This window comes from Phragmites australis, chromosome 14 (genome assembly GCF_958298935.1).
Source record: "Phragmites australis chromosome 14, lpPhrAust1.1, whole genome shotgun sequence".
NCBI classification, from domain to species: domain Eukaryota; kingdom Viridiplantae; phylum Streptophyta; class Magnoliopsida; order Poales; family Poaceae; genus Phragmites; species Phragmites australis.
Window position 1 is genome coordinate 28093397 of NC_084934.1, and position 17606 is coordinate 28111002.

Here is a 17606-nt window from a genome sequence, read left to right on the forward strand (position 1 = left end):
AGATATCTGACAAGGATGACAATATAGTTGATGAGGCCCCTAGGATGAGCAAAAGACCAAGGATTGCAAAATCCTTTGGTGATGATTTTATTGTATATCTTGTCGATGATGTGCCAAAAACTCTTTCAGAGGCTTTTGCATCTCCTGATGCAGAGTATTGGAAAGAGGCGGTCCATAGCGAGATGGACTCTATCATGTCTAATGGGACTTGGGAGATTACTGATATTCCAAGCGGGTGTAAACTAGTTGGGTGTAAGTGGATCTTTAAAAAGAAATTAAGGCCCGATGGTACTGTTGAAAAGTACAACGCTAGGCTTGTGGCCAAGGGTTATACCCAAAAAGAGGGAGAGGATTTCTTTGATACTTATTCTCCTGTCGCAAGAATTACTACCATCAGAGTGCTTCTTGCTTTAGCAGCTTCCTATGGTTTTCATGTTCATCAAATGGATGTAAAAACAACTTTCCTTTATGGAGAGTTGGATGAAGAAATTTATATGGAGCAACCAGATGGTTTTCAGATTTCTGGGCAAGAAAATAAGGTGTGCAAATTGTTAAAATCCCTGTATGGCCTTAAACAAGCACCTAAACAATGACACGAAAAATTTGATAACACATTAACATCTGCTGGATTCAGTGTCAATGAGGCAGACAAATGTGTATACTATCGCTTTGGTGGGGGTCAAGGAGTAATTTTGTGCTTGTATGTTGATGACATACTAATTTTTGGAACAAATACTGCCGTGATTGATGAAATCAAATCCTTCTTGTCTCGTTGTTTTGAGATGAAAGATTTGGGTCCGGCAGATGTTATTTTGAATATTAAATTGATCAAGAGTGAAGATGGGATCACTTTAAATCAATCCCACTATGCGGAGAAGATTCTTAGCCGATTTGGCTTTGAAGACTGTAAAGTTTCTCCGACTCCTTATGATGCGAGTGTGAAACTTCGAAAGAACGAAGGACAAGGAATAGATCAATTGAGATATTCACAAATAATTGGATCCCTTATGTATTTGGCTGGTGCAACGAGACCTGACATTTCCTTTGCTGTGAGCAAATTAAGTCGGTTCTCGTCAAATCCAGGAGATGATTATTGGAAGGCACTTGAGCGAGTGTTGCGCTTTTTGAGAGGCACAACAACATTTGGGATTCACTACACAGGATATCCATCTGTGTTAGAAGGATATAGTGATTCCAATTAGATCTCAGATGCAGATGAGATCAAAGCCACCAGTGGCTATGTATTCACACTTGGAGGTGGTGCAGTTTCATAGAGGTCCTGAAAACAGTCCATTTTGACGAGGTCAACTATGGAAGCAGAACTTGTTGCACTAGAGACAACCACTGTTGAAGCTGAATGGCTAAGAGAGCTTCTATTGGACTTACCATTGGTTGAGAAACCAATACCACAAATCCTTATGTACTGCGATAACCAAACTGTGCTAGCCAAGGTTATGAGTACTAAGGACAATACTAAGTCCTCCAAACATGTGAAGCGTAGACTTAAATCTGTCAGGAAAATGAGAAACTCCGGAGTAATAGCTGTGAGCTACGTGCGTACTGAGAAAAATCTGGCAGACCCTTTTACAAAGGGATTACCACGAAATGCGATTTCAGTGATGTCCAAGGACATGGGAATGAGGCCCATTTAAGTTAGTGCATCACAATGGTAACCTATCCTTCTGAGCGGAGATCCCGTGAATTAGGTAATAGGAAAAATAAATTGATGATGTAACCAAAGAGTACATTACACATGTTCAAAATAAAAATACTCTTGACTGCATGGAAGGTTGGCGTAAAGCCTTAATGTTTTTCATTGCAGAAGATATTAGCCTGCAGGATATCTTGAAGGAAAACACCTACTTGAGCCTAACTGTTTGGTCGCAGTTCATGAGAACAGGGCATTCTCTTAGAAAGCTCATGAGAAGATATGGGAGCAGACCATAAACGCTCTGTTTAGGCGAGGTTGTTTTAGCAGCCTAGTATCAGTTGCGATTTCAAGTGAAATCTGTCCACACAAAACTGTGAATTCAAGGCATAGTCCATTCATCAGTTGTGGAAAGTTGAATCTTGGTATTCTAGGTGTAAGTTCAACCCGTACGGGACTTATACTAAAAGACTGGTATATTAACAGCACTATAATACAGTGATCTTTTTTCCTTCTTTTTCTCGCTTTGGCATTGGTGGGGGATTGTTGGAATGTGACCCATTTAAAGCCCATTCATGAGAAGGCAAAGCAAGAAGTTTTAGTCCCGTATTGCCAGGCAAGGGGATATAGATCAACTTAAATACTTGAATTCTCTGGCCTCTTTGAAATAGAGAAAATGAGAAAGAGAGAGTATACTTTGCTATATTCACACGCACGCGCGCGCGCGTATTCGCGTATTTTTCGCGTGAATATCCGCGCCGTGGCGTGGCGTGGCAGCACAAAATTGCAAGCCCTTTTGTTGCTCTCCCTTTTTAATTGTGATCAATGCCATAATTAGTTGTTTTAATCGCGATCAATGCCTTAACTCTGCGGGTTATTGGTCTGTTATGGAGGCTGCAATTGTGGGAATTTTATGAGAGAAAACGGCTCCAAGAGGGCAGCCATTTCCCTATAAATCCTGGAGACGTCCAGGCTTTTGGGGACAGATATCTCTGCTCCACATTTTCTTCTCCACCCATCCAGATCATTGTCCTGTGTGCTGTGCTGCCGGACACAATGTTGGAGGGTGAGCGGTATCTCCGAGCCTCTGCCGTCGTGAAGCCCGCACGAGGGACGACAATAAGGTTTCTGGGCAGCGCACCTGCGCGACCGCTCTGCACTGCTTCATCTTCGATCTGCACGGCAGCAAATCGACACATCGTCAACTTCATCCCTTCATCAACCCGACTGTGAGTTCTTGATGAAACTGATGGATTTTTAGTACTGTTGCTTGTTGTTAGGGTTAGAAGTATGTTCAAATATTATAGATCGTGAAATTTACTAGTTTCTACAGATTGTACGATCTAATTTTTTACAATCTACAATCTATAAATTATTTTTTATCATCTATAACTGGAACAAATAGACGCTAAGAAATTTAATTGTAAAAGCTGAATTGCACAATCTGTATAAATTGATTAAAGATAAATTACTGAATTGTTACAGCCTAATAGCTAAATTGTATAATTCATCTATTTATTTCAATTTATAAACTGTGATTACCATTCGCGATCTGCAAGTTGAAACAAACCGTACCTCAAATACGCCGTGGAATCGGACTGTTTCACGTTTCCTTACGATTTGATTACTTCGAAAGCAACGTGATACACGTGCTAATCCTGAACCTGCGACACGGGGTCCAATCGTCTGCAATACGCATATGCAATCCAAGCAAAGCGCGCCCAGCACCCAAAAGATGTGGGCCTCGAGGGCACGTCCAGCCGAAGCTCCCATACATCATCGATGATCTCACCGGCTCACCTACCTCTCCATAACCCGACAAACCACGCGTGCCCACCAAGCACCAGCCACAAAAAAACGCGGTACAAATATCTCCTCCATCCCGCCTCCAGTCTCCTCACCATTCCACACAAGCAACACACACACACACGAGATTCTCCAAGTGACCAACTTTCGTCGATCAAAGCCGGTGTCAACAGGGGGCAAGAAAGCAGCCAGACGATTTCCTTCTCGGCCGTGCAGACTCGAGCTGACCTGAGCCGGAAGAGAGTGAGCATGGGTCTGGCTTGGATGGTGGCCGCGACCACAGCCGCGGTGCTGGCGTCGTGGGCGTTTAACGCGCTGGTGCACCTAGTGTGGCGCCCCTACGCCATCACCAGGAGGCTCCGGGTGCAGGGCATGCACGGGCCGGGGTACAAGTTCTTCGTCGGGAACCTCGGCGACATCAAGCGGCTCCACGCCGCGGTCGCCGGCGCCACTCTGGACGTCACCGACCACGACTTCATCCCCATGGTGCAGCCACACTTCCGCGAGTGGATCCCGCTCTACGGTACGTTTCACTTCACAAACAGAAACCTGTTGCTTCAATGCCCGATCACGTTGTAGTAGCTCTTTGTTTTGTGTTCTAACGTCGCATGTGCTATGTAGGGCGGACGTTCTTGTACTGGACCGGGGCGCGACCGAACGTGTGCGTGGCAGACGTGAACGTGGTGAAGCAGGTGCTCTTCGACCGCACGGGGCTGTATCCAAAAAACCTCATGAACCCGCACATCACCCACCTGCTCGGCAAGGGGCTCGTGCTCATCGACGGCGATGAGTGGAAGCGCCACCGTAAGGTCGTGCACCCGGCCTTCGATATGGACAAGCTCAAGGTACGTAGGTACGCATACACGCTTGTACGAAGCACGTGCGTCCGGGAACTAACTCAAAGTAAACACGTGTTGATGTGTTGTACTTGCATTTCTCAAGTCAGACGTACGTGTGGGACTTCCTCTCAACTAATTATTGAGCCATTTTCATTTGACACGACAGATGATGACGGTGACCATGTCCGACTGTGCTCGGTCGATGATGTCCGAGTGGGAAGCACAACTGGCGAAGGGCGGCGACGTGGAGATCGAGCTGAGCAGCCGGTTCGAGGAGCTCACTGCCAATGTGATCTCGCGCACGGCGTTCGGGAGCAGCTACAGGGAGGGGAAACAAGTCTTTCTGGCGCAGAGGGAACTGCTGTTCCTCGCCTTCTCCACCGCTTTCGATGTACAGATCCAAGTGTTCAGGTATCTTCCAACTGAGAAGAATCTCAAGACACGGAAGCTCGACAAGAAGGTGAGGGGAATGCTCATGGACATCATCAAGGGCCGGCTCGCCACTAAGGACACCGCGGGCTACGGGAACGATCTGCTCGGGCTGATGCTGGAGGCCTGCGCGTCGGAGCACGGCGAGAGCCCGCTGCTGAGCATGGACGAGATCATCGATGAGTGCAAGACCTTCTTCTTCGCCGGGCACGACACCACCTCGCACCTGCTCACCTGGGCCATGTTCTTGTTGAGCACGCATCCAGAGTGGCAGGACAAGCTCCAGGAGGAGGTGCGGCGGGAGTGCGGCGGGGAGGTTCCCACCTACGACATGCTCAACAAGCTCAAGCTGGTCAACATGTTCCTCCTCGAGACGCTGAGGCTGTACGGCCCGGCGGCGCTGATTACGCGGAAGACGAGCTCGGACCTGGAGCTCGGTGGCGTCAAGGTGCCCGAGGGCGCGATCCTGACGATCCCGATTGCGACGATCCACCGGGACAAGGAGGTCTGGGGCGAGGATGCCGACGAGTTCAGGCCCGAGAGGTTCGAGAACGGGGTGACGAGGGCGGCGAAGCACCCCAACGCACTGCTGTCCTTCTCCAGCGGGCCGAGGTCATGCATCGGGCAGAACTTTGCGATGATCGAGGCCAAGGCTGTGATTGCCATGATCATGCAGAGGTTCGCGCTCAAGCTGTCCCCCAAGTACGTGCACGCGCCCATGGACGTGCTCACGCTGCGGCCCAGGCACGGGCTCCCCATGCTCCTCAAGAGCCTGCAGATGTAGAGTTGCAAGTTATGCTGATGCCACGTATTGTATTCGTTGAGTAGGGTTTTTGCACTACGTTGTACTCTAGATAAGTTTTCTTTGTTGCTTCATTTTGTTGTCGCCTGGTGTGTAATATACTTGCACAAGAATCGCATGTGACGAGTTGGTTGTTTGGATTGAACAAGTTTTGGTATTTCACTCTCATCAATAAACTATTTCTTATATTCTAAGACTTGGATTTTTTTTTTTAGCAATATGCAGGAGAGCTATGTATGTTTTTCATTAAAATAGAAAAGTTTGGTACAAGGAGTTCGCAACGCGACGCGCTCATACGCACGCTAGATAGGAATGCGAAATTTCCCAATACCCATATGAGTAATGGGAATTTCCCAATACCCATATGAGTAATTCCCATTAGGCACATGCAGTGGTATTGCATTTCCCTGCTATACAACCTAAGGATGGAAATGGGAAAATTCAGAGATGGAAATGGGGAGATTCTCTACGGGCGGTGGGTGAATGTACCCGTCCCCACCTAAAGGAAAAATCACCCATCCCCATTTCTCCTCCCGGGGGCATTTTTTCCCATCGCCGTCCCCATGCGGGTAATAGGTATCTGACAGGGTCCCATTCCCGTTACAAGCTAGTAAAATATTAGTATTAATATGTAACTAACAAGGTGGTCTATGCAAATACTTAGCTAGATTTGCTGTAAAATCTAGTATCATAATACATTTGATAGGAGGTATAAGTCTTTTTATAATACATTTGATAGGAGATATAAGTCTTTTTAGACTTTGTATTTATATAGATAACTTTCTTTCTTTCTTTTTCTCAGTATACCGCCGGTTGCTTCTTATTTTATTTTGCTTGGCAACGGTAGAAACCGACTCAATATAATTGTTTCTATATAACATGATAGTTTTTTTCCTCGATTATTTTTTCTTATTTTATTTTTATTGAAAGAATCATGTTGCACGTTGCATCCTGCTTCACTTATCCACGGTTTCATTGGTGCCTCTTGTCACGCTGACTGCTCCACCATTTGTACCCCGCAGGTTGTGCCTTGTCTCGCACCACTGTCTAATGATGTGTCCTCGAGCTACGCAGAAGTAATATATTGTTTGATTTTCAATATTGCTAACAAATTCAATTAAACATAACTTCTCGCTCGCCTACTATCGCAATCGCGAGGTTTTTACTACAGCCTTGGTTGCATCATGTTGTAGGTTGCATCCTGCTTTGCCCATCCACAGTTTCGTTGGTGTCTCTTGTCATCGCTGCAAGTCACAGCTCCACTATTTGTAGCATACATATTGTGCCTTGTCCCGTGTGTATATTTGATGTCGTGGCCTCGAGCTACGCACAAATAAAATCTATTATCTAATTTTTCATTTTTCCTATCAAATTCAGTCAAACATAGCTCCTCGTCCATATACCATCACGATTGCGATGTTTTGACATTGCCTTGGTTGTATCATTGCTGCTCATCCACAGTTTCATCAGTGCCTCTTGTCACCATTGTAAGTCGCGGCTCTATCATTTGTAGCCTGTAGGTTATGCCTTATCCCAAACATCTGTCTAATGTTGTGGCCTCGAGCTGCACAGAAGTAAATATATTATCTGATTTAAAAAAAAATCCTAATGAATCCTGTCAAACATATTGTGAGGTTTCGATTTCGCCTTTGTTGCATCATGTTGCAAGCTGCATCCTACTTTTCTCATCCATGGAATCGTCAGTGCCTCTTATCACTGTTGTAAGTCGCGGCTTCATCATTTGTAGCATGCAAATTGTTCCTTGTCCCACACGTCTGTCTAACGTTGTGGCATCGAGCTATGCAAAAATAAATCTATTATCTAATATTTAAATTTTCTTTACAAATTAAGTCAAACATAACTCCTCGCTCATCTACTGTTATGATTGAGAGGTTTCAACTTCACCATGGTTGCACCATGTTGCAGGTTGCATCGTGCTTTGCCCATCCTTAGTTTTGTTGGTGCCTCTTGTCATGTTTGTAAGTCGTGGCTCCACCATTTGTAGCTTGTAGATTGTGCCTTGTCCCACACATTTGTCTAATGTTGCGACCTTGAGCTGCACAGAAGTAAATATATTATCTAATTTTTATTTTTCTAGCCAATTCATTCAAACACAACTCCACGTATGCCTATTGTTGCGATTGCATCATGTTATAGGTTGCATCCTTTTTGAAGCTATAAGTAACGGCTCCACCATTTGTAGCATACAGGTTGAGCCTTGTCCCACGTGTCTATCTAATGTCCTAGCCTCGAGCTGCGCGGAAGTAAATCTATTGTCCAATTTTTAAATTCTTCTAACAAATTCTGTTAAGCATAGCTTCTCACCTGCCTATTGTCATGATATAGAGGTTTCGACTTTGCCTTGGTTGTATCATGTTGCAGGCTACATCTTTTTTTTCCCATCATAGTTTTTTTGGTGCCTTTTATCACCACATTAAGCCGTGGCTCCACCATTTGTATATTGTAGGTTGTGCCTTGTCCTGCGCGTCTTTCTGATGTTGTGGCCCGAGCTACGCAACAGTAAATCTATTGTCTGATTTTTTAATTTTTTACAATTTTTTTCCTATGGATGTGCCTTGCTAGTTTCACTTATTCCTATATTATTATATGGATCTTAGTTATTCATTAATTTATTTAACATAGACCCATATTTAGCTAATTTGCTTACAAATTAATATGGTAATCAAACTCCTTATTTATTTATTCTGAATTTTAGCTATTTATTAATTGTATTTGGCATGGACTATTTGATTTAATCTAGACTGTCAAAAGATCATAAGAATCAAAGGTTCAGCGTCTTCTCTTTTTTTCTGGTTAATATGGTAATTTCTACGTATTGAGAGTGAAAATGAAGACTCCTTTTGACTTTTCTTTATTAAGATAAAAGATACAAGATAAAATATTGACATTCAATATGACTAGCACACATCAAATTGACACAAGATACAAAATGTTAACGATTGGTAAAGTCGATTATTCAAATATTTATATAAAAATAGGAATACCTTCAGTACCTGTGTGTATTGAAGAGGAAAACACGAGATTTTATACAGGTTCGGGTGTCTCTTAGATAATAACCCTATGTCATATGCTGCCATGAAGTCACGTCCTAAATTCCATAATCATATAATTAAGCATAATTATGCTTCCTAAGCATTATATTTAATTTTATGTAATTTTGTTTTATAACTCTAGCGCAATTCATTTTATGTCAATCGGATGAGAGAATCGAATTCAGGAGAGAAAAAGATTGAATTCGCAGTTAAAACGGACTTTTCCCCTAATATGTGGGCCCCACATGTGGGTCAACCACCCCACTCACTCCCTTGGAGCAGCCCCACCTGCTCCTCTCTCTCTCCTCCTCACTCCCACCCGTGCTCCCCACCAGCCAAGGCAAAGGGAGCAAGAGCCCTCTCTCCCTCTCACATCCTCTCTCATTCTCTCCCAAAATGCGAGCTCAAGAGAGGGATTCGAGGTGAGTATGTGGTACCATTGCAATCACAAGCTCACAAGCATTCCATTCCTCCAATTTGTTTGCTCATTCCCGAAGGATTTGAGCCGATTTGGATGTCTTTTGGTGTTAGGATTGAAAAGTGAAGAACGCCGGAATTCTTCGATTTTCCACCATTTTCTTCATCACCCGACGGCCACTAACCTTCACAAGTGCCGTGGGTAAGTCCCTTAGGCTCCCCATGGCATGAATTCGTGATTCGATTGGTCGATTTCGCAAAAGAGTGAAATTCAAGAGTTTTTGTGAGTTTAACCCTAAATTGAGGAATTGGATAAATTTGAGTTAGTAATGAAGTTTCTAGGTTGTTAAGTGAGTTATAGAACCCTTAAACTTAGCTCAAACATGTTCCCTTTTGGTTTGGAGAAGATCGCAATTCATTCCGGACAATTTTTCCCCTCAAAACAGTCCAGTTCTGGAGCTACCCGAAGTCTCCGGGCGAGCCCCCACCGGAAATAACAGAGAGGCGCTGCCGGAGAGTCTCCCGGAGTCTCCGGGGTACCGGAGTATCCGGCCTACACCAGAGTATCCAGTGTACTGTTCATCAAAGGATTTTTCTCCTCTGCTGATAACTTGTAAAATTCATAATTAATTCATACGAACTCTAAAAATCATGAAACCAATTTTGTTGGTTTCATTTTAACATCCTCTACCTGTTAAAAATATCTCCATCCTGAAAATAATTAATTAACTTTTTGAGTCTAATTAATTAGACTTAAGCTTCATTAATTCACCATTAATTCTTTGCAAGTCCAAAATGGATGAAACCAAATTTTCTTGTCTTCTTATGACTCGTTCAAGCTAGGAAAAATGTTTTCCTACATTTTAAAGCATATTTTCATGACATTTCATCATTTGCACCTTGTGGCTTACATTGTTGCATTTCATTTATGCTTACCATTGCACGCGTTATGTTTCTTAGAGCGCGCCGATCCATCGATCCCGGAGACCGAGGTTAATCCCGAGGTGCCGCACCTTTGTGAACCAGTTCATCAAGGCAAACAACCTATTATGTTTGCATATTGCACCCGTTTAATCGAATTGAATGAAGTCTAAAATTGATAAATTATGTTTGTGTATGTTTGCATGTTTAGTGAGTCATTGTCGGGTATAGATGGGTAGATCCTATGTTGAATTGCATATCCTCTACCTTGAGATGTTGTTTATTCATACCCTTGTCGCCTTGAATATGTTGTTGTCTAGATTACAAATTAATCGAAATGCTTAGCAATGCATAGGTCTTTCGGTAGAAGTCGAGCGGTGAATGGTTTCATCGTTCACGAGCATAGGCGTTATTTACTTTTGTTATGATCACAATGTTGGATATGTGTTGATGATGGTTGGTTGAGTGGTGAGTATGAGACGAGATGTGGGCGGTGTTAGGGGTGACGTTTGCTCCGAAGGAAAGTCTTGGGGGTAGGCCGGGAGAGGAACTCGGGCATCGTAGACCGCTTGCATCGTTTAAGGCTGATCGTCGGGGTAGTTGGCTTTAGCACTTACCTTACTCACCACATGCCGATCTAATGGTAAGGCGAGCCGAATATCTTCGCAGCTGTGGCTTTTTGGGCGTGGACATCGACGGTGTGAGCGGGTGAGCTTGTAGCGATACTAGTTTGCTCCGGGAGTAGTTCTAGTACCGCCGCACCGAGCGATGCATGATCCAAACGGTTGGGGCTGGTTGCGAAAGGTTGTCACGAGTACCTTCTTGTGTGCACTTTAGCGGGTGACACAAGCCGAATGGTCCTCGTGTCATGTGGGTCCAGGAGTATCCCCCTGCAGGGTGTATAAACAGTTCGAACTGCCGCGCTCTCGGTCATGAGCATGCTATTGTTTCATCTGCACCCGGACGTAGAGTTCTCGTTTGTGGGTGATGGTTCGGATATGTGGTTGATGGTTCGGTTATTATGGTGATGGACGAGTTAGTTCTTGGTTACATATATGGTCATGTTGGTTCTAGTTTTATGTTTATGTTGGTTACACTTACCTTTATGTTCAGTTGGTATATGCAGGGTAGAATTATGTTGTTGGTTAAGTTAGTTGCTCACACATAGATGTCTAGATTGCTTACTGCTTATGTTTAACATAACCATGTGGCTTTATCCTTGCTAATGGCTCAATGCATAATCTTTAGAGTCGAGCTATGTTTATGTACTCTATATGGTTGAAGTCTTGCGAGTACCCTTCGTACTCATACCTGCGTTTCAGGTGCTGCTGGTGAGGAAGATACGGTGTTTGGCTACTTCATACCTGCCGATCTTGGTGGTGGGCAAGAGTAGTGCATCCTATTCTGAAAGTGACGTTTTTGGGACGGTGCCTAAAGGCATGTGATGCCATTCTTTTTTGTTGTTTATAAGTTTAACTTTCCGCTGCGTAGTTTTTTGTGGTTAGGAGTTGAGGGGTTTTTGTCTCCTCCTAGCTCGCTTTTGTTGTAAATTGTTGAAATCAGTTGCATGCTTAATACTTGTAATATAAATATTTATTACTCGCTCTTTATTAAGCTATGTTGTGATGTGTATGTTGGAAGGCATGTGTTCTGATCTTGGACACAAAACACGTGCCGGGACTACCGGGGTGATATTCTGGTTAATTGTTGTAGTCGTGATTATGAAAATAATCGATGTAATGATTAAATATTATATGGATGGTTCCTTATAGCGTGGCATCAGAGATTGGTTTAATTAAGTAGCCTAAACATGATTAGTGCGTTGTCTAGTAAGCGGTTAACTTCACCTAAACAACTCACTAAGTTTTGTTTATGCCTCTTCATGTTTAATATGTATGGAAATGCTATACGTATGCCCTTAAGTATTAATACGTATTATGAGCGGCGGTTGAAGTGTTTGTTTTCGCTTTCATTATGCATTTGTGATTCATTTGCTAAGTATGTGTGTCGGTGAATCAGGAACTAGGGGTCCCCGAATCCCGAGGCCGGGCCAGCAATCCGCCACATGGCGCCCTCCCGCGGGGTCATCTCCGCGAGGTAAAAAAGACTAAGTCCCGAGAGAGGGCGCTCGGGGCCACAGTCAGTGGCCCCCGAGTACCCGGGTTCCCCGGTGATCCGCAAAGACTAAGTGACCAGGAAGAAAGTGCTCGGGGAGGTGAACAGTGACCCCCGAGCACCCAAGTCCCCCGACGACCAGGAGAACCGAGTACCGGGAGGGGTGTGCCCGGGGCTGCGAGCAGTGGCCCCCCGGGCACCCGAGTACCCCGACGACCCAAGGAAGGTAGTTCCGGGAGAGAGTGCTCCGGGCTGCGAGCAGCAGCCCCCGAGCACTCGGTTTCCTGAGGATCCGTACAGCCAAGCCCGGGAGAGAGTGCTCGGGCCATGAACAGTGGCCCCCCAGCACTCGGTTCCCCGAGGACCAAGAGAGGGAATTCTCGGGAGAGAGTGCTCGGGGAGGTGAATAGTGACCTCGAGCACTCGGTTCCCCGACGGCCCAAGGAGTCTTCCGTCGGTGGCTCCCACAGGGGTCCAGCGATGAGGTGTCAGCCAGTAAAAGGCCCGATGCCGCATTTAAGAGTGCGCGTGGCCTGTCACCTCCAACTGCTCCCGCCACGCTCGGTGTCAGTTCCTGCCATATTCTGGCAGAAGGGCGTGGGGACATTTAATGCACGGGTCTCATCCCGTGCCATTCGGCGCGCCTCGAGATAACATCGCGGGGCCCGAGGCGTTCCGTCTGTCGCGCTGCTATGGCAGGCGAACAAGACCGGGCGGGCACGCCAGGCCGCTCTGCGGCTGCCTGGTGGGCCCTCTCCACGGCGCCTGTTGCCAGCACCATCATGAAGCCTGAAGACCGGGCGCGGGGCGCGTTTTCATCCCCCGTCACTTCACGCAGAGGCCATGATGATGCCCTTTCCATTTATGGCGCCTTGGAACTCGTGCCCTCCCCTTCGGGGTACGCTTCCGCCGGCGGGTATTTAAAGCGACCGACACACACAGATCGAAGGGGGAGCCGAAGTTGAAGCGGACGGTGAATCCAAGCTCGGACAAGCGCACATAGAACCAACAGACTCTCGCTCAGAGATCGAAGAACACCTTCGTACGAGCATAGAAACCGAAGAACAAGGAGCCCAAGGCTCTAGGATAGACAGACATTCTTGTAACCGGCACGTTCCTGAGAGACATTCTCAGGGCATTTATAGCATCCACACAGGAGTAGGGTGTCACGCGCAGTGCGGCCCGAACCTGTCTAAAAGTCCCCGACGCATTTACTCTTTTCTGCATTGGATCATTCCACCCCACCTGCCATCACATTTACATCCATTTATTTCTCCAGCAAAAATATTCAGAATCATCCCCCCGGCTGAATCTCTAAAAAGGGGTCCCTTAGGATCCCTGCGATAGGAGTTAACCCTCCGACAATGTGCATCGTCGGAAAAGGTAAGGAACGCCTCCCGATGGCGGTTAATATCGGGGGCTCAATCGGTGAGGAGTGCTTGAGAAAGAAACAGTAGGTAGGATCGAGCATGTCATCATTTTCATATTGCATATGCATGCATTTTCCGTACATATGTTAGTATGGTAGTCTAGCAAATGATACCTGGTGAATGCTTTTAGGCTATGTCGGAATTTGACGTTTCCCTTTTCTTTTTTCGGTACAGTATGGTGAGAACTCGTCGTGAGTCGAATGACCTCGAGGGTTCTAATGAGAATAACCCTCCCCCGCCGCCAACAATAGCGGAAGTACTCATGCAGATTGAGCAGAACCGCCAGACTAATCAGGCGCTTTTGGAGGCTCTCGTGCGCAACACGGCTCCTCATGGAGGGGGTGGAGCCGGGCGCCGAGATGATTTCTTAGATTTCCTAAGGACTCAGCTACCTACCTTCACGCGGGCTGAGGATCCTTTGGACGCTGACTACTAGCTCCGGACGATCGAGCAGAAGCTTGCTCTCCTCAGATGTGAGGACCATGAGAAGGCGCTCTTCGCTGCCAATCAGCTTCAAGACCCGGCGGGCGCGTGGTGGTCCAACTACTTGGCCATGCACCCCGTCAACCACCGGGTGTCTTGGGCGGAGTTCCGCCAGGAATTCTAGGATTTCCACATTCCGAAGGGCCTCATGGAGATCAAGAGGCGAGAGTTCATGGACCTCAAGCAAGGAGGTCGAGCGGTGATGGAGTACGTGCAAGTGTTCAATCACCTTGCACAGTACACTCCTGATGAGGTCAACACTGACGAGCGGAAGCAATACCGCTTTGTCAATGGCCTCAACTCGAAGATGCAGGACCGACTATCCGCACATGAGTTCACTAACTTCAACAAGTTGGTGAGCACATCACTCACGGTGGAGTTCAAGCTTAAGAACCACCAGGAGGAGAAGAGGCGCAAGAGGGGTCCCTCGCCTTCTGTGGGCGGGAGCTCGCAGCGTGCCCGCACGAAGAGTCTACCTCCACCATCTCGCGTGCCGGCATCAAGCGCTCCTCGTCCGATGTGGCTCGTGCAGCGCCCGCCGTTCTCCGCTCCTCGTCCGATGTGGCTCGTGCAGCGCCCGCCGTTCACGATCATCGCGTAGCCGCAGTTCTGGGAATGGATCCCCCTCTACGGTAACACAGATTAAGAGTGGTAGCTAGCAGCTCCCCGTTGAGGCACTAATCCTGTTTCACTGGCTGATGTGGTGTTCTTGATGTGTTGCTGAGCAGGGCGCGTGTTCCTGTACTGGTTCGGATCGACGCCGGACATATGCGTGGTGGACTTCGCCATGGCGAAGCAGGTGCTCGCGGACCGGACGGGGCTGTTCCCCCAAAACCGGATGAACTCGAACCTTCTCCGGCTGCTCGGCGAGGGGCTCGTGCTGGCGAACGGCGACGACTGGCAGCGGCACAGGAAGGTGGTGCACCCGGCCTTCAACATGGACAAGCTCAAGGTACACGGATGATGCATGGATGCTATGGCACGAACCACGGAGCTATCTCCACGTGTTCTTGTGATAACTTTTGAAAACAGATTATGACAGCGACGATGGCGGACTGTGCTCAGTCAATGGTGTCCGGGTGGGAAGCGCAGCTACAGAGTCAGGGGAAGAAGGGGTGCCATCAGGTGGAGATTGAGCTGAGCGGCCAGTTTGAAGAGCTCACTGCAGATGTGATCTCTCACACGGCATTCGGGAGTAGCTACAGGGAGGGCAAACAAGTGTTCGAGGCACTCAAGGAGTTGCAGTTCATTGCCTTCTCAACACTTTTCAATGTCCAAATCCCAGGATTCAGGTGAAGCACATAAGCGCATCGCACATATTGCTGTGCAAACGCGCAAAATCTAGTTTTAGGGATGAACATTAGACAACAGGTTGTGAGTTTGAGATTCTTTCCTCAGGTATCTTCCAACCGAAAAGAACCGGAAGGTGTGGAAACTCGACAAGGAGGTGAGGAACACGCTCATGCAAATCATCAAGAACAGGCTCGCCGCGAAGGACAAGGCGGGCTACGGGAACGATCTCCTCGGACTGATGCTGGAGGCCTGCGCGCCGGAGCGCGGCGGGGACCAACTTTTGAGCATGGACGTGATCATCGACGAGTGCAAGACCTTCTTCTTCGCGGGGCAGGAGACCACATCGCACCTGCTCAGCTGGACCATGTTCCTGCTGAGCACGCACCCGGAGTGGCAGCAGAGGCTCAGGGAGGAGGTGCTGCGGGAGTGTGGCGGGAGGGACCAGGCTCCCACTCACGACATGCTCAACAAGCTGAAGCTGGCAAGTCTCAGCCGCTGCCATTGCCGACATTTCGTAGTATTGATCGTGTAAGTAACGGATGCTTACGAGTTGCAAATGTTGCGTGTCCACAGGTGAGCCTGTTCCTTCTGGAGATGCTGAGGCTGTACAGCCCCGTGCCGCTCATCCGGAGGAGGACGAGGTCGCCGGTCGAGCTGGGCGGCATCACGGTGCCCGAGGACACGATCCTGACGATACCGATCGCGACGATGCACCGTGACAAGGAGGTCTGGGGCGAAGACGCCAGCGAGTTCAACCCGCTGAGGTTCGACAGCAGCGGCGGCGCCACCAAGAAGGGGCCGAAGCACCTCAGCGCATTGCTGGCCTTCTCCACGGGACCGAGGGCGTGCATCGGGCAGAACTTCGCGATGATCGAGGCGAGGGCTGTGGTCGCCGCAATCCTGCAGCGGTTCGCGCTGACGCTCTCGCCGGAGTACGTGCACGCGCCGACCGACGTGATCACGCTGCGGCCAAAGTACGGGCTCCCCATGATTGTCACAAGTTTCGATGCGTAGTGCGAAATCTATGGAACTTACTCTATTGTTGAACACAGATGTACACTATTGAACAAAGATTAACGCCTTGTTTAGTTTGACATGAATAAATTAAGCAGAACCGCTGCTGAATATAAGATGACGACGACAACGAGTTTCGTATGACTTAATCTCAGTTGTCACTGTTTCAAACTCAAAACACTACCAAATATATTAGTTCCAGTTCAGCCTCGCCAAATCGTCTGATTTGTTTTGGCCTTGCATTTGCTGCTTCAGATTTCCATATCGCTCAAGTGAATACTTCGATTGATCTCGAAGGAGGGGCAAACCCGTTGCATTTGCGAACAAGTAAATGCTCGGTTGGTAAGCTTAAGAGGAGCGAACCAATGAGTCGGGGGTTCGATTCTCAGCTCTTGCACTTTTGCCAGCTGTGCTTCAAGGTGGAGCTATTTTTCATATAGCCTCCAATAAAGATCGGGACAGTGGTAAAAATAAAAATCCCCTTTTTAAAAAAAAAAATCATTGCACTCTACTCCATGTAATGGAAAGAAACAGAGCATGGGTTGTCTTAGGGATGTCAACGAGGTTGTCCCTGTTTTCCGATAGGTAATTCCCAAATTAAGTGACGGGAATAAGGCCCTTTCTCTTCCTATAAGACTGTTATTAAAGGGATTTCTTCCTCCATCAGGTAAAGTGGGGGCAGGTACATTCCCCTACCCTGGTCCCCATATCTCCATGGGTCCTCGAAATTTCTCACATGTGGTTGTTTCAAAAATCTATATTATGTTATTTTCATGGTATTAGACATCTATTTTGTGTAAAAAATTACGCTAGAGGCTCTGAGTATAGTATGTCTCACAAACCCGACTATATAAGAAAGGAAAGGGGTCGGCGGGTTGAACAAGGGATACAGAGCCAAATAGAAGTAATACAAGGTCTAATAGAAGCAGAAACAACCCATTATAATCCACAATAGATTCAATCTACGATCGGATTTAATACGCATGTCATCCTATTATCTTAAGAGAGACATGAACCTATATAAAATCTTATATCATCCTATTTAATACGCATAGTTATTGAATAGGTATCCCTTCTTTGTATAAATATTTGAATAATAGACTTTACCAATTGTTGACACTTTGTATCTCATGTTAATTTGATGTGTGCAAGTCATATTGGATGCCAAGATTTTATCTTGTATTATTATCTTAATAAAGCAAAGTAAAAAAGAGTCCACTTTCACTTTCAAGACTTAGAAATTATCATGTTAATTGGGGAAAAAAGAAAGATATGAACCTTGATTGTCATTGATGTGACCATGCTACCTCCAGATACGACCACTCGTGAGGAACGACAGGTGAATTCGTTTATGAA

At 46.7% G+C, this 17606-nt stretch overlaps 2 protein-coding genes across 2 annotated transcripts; both read left to right on the plus strand.

Moving 5' to 3' along the window:
- Window positions 1-3527: 3527 nt before the first annotated feature.
- LOC133891554 (cytochrome P450 709B2-like) lies at window positions 3528-5598 on the plus strand. The gene is made up of 3 exons (XM_062332279.1): window positions 3528-3977; window positions 4076-4299; window positions 4460-5598. The coding sequence occupies exons 1-3, from the start codon at window positions 3704-3706 to the stop codon at window positions 5504-5506; spliced, it is 1545 nt and encodes a 514-aa protein (XP_062188263.1). The 5' UTR covers window positions 3528-3703; the 3' UTR covers window positions 5507-5598.
- A 9073-nt stretch (window positions 5599-14671) lies between these two features.
- LOC133891555 (cytochrome P450 709B2-like) lies at window positions 14672-16298 on the plus strand. The gene is made up of 4 exons (XM_062332280.1): window positions 14672-14895; window positions 14976-15235; window positions 15342-15717; window positions 15810-16298. The coding sequence occupies exons 1-4, from the start codon at window positions 14731-14733 to the stop codon at window positions 16248-16250; spliced, it is 1242 nt and encodes a 413-aa protein (XP_062188264.1). The 5' UTR covers window positions 14672-14730; the 3' UTR covers window positions 16251-16298.
- The last annotated feature ends 1308 nt before the right edge of the window (window positions 16299-17606 follow it).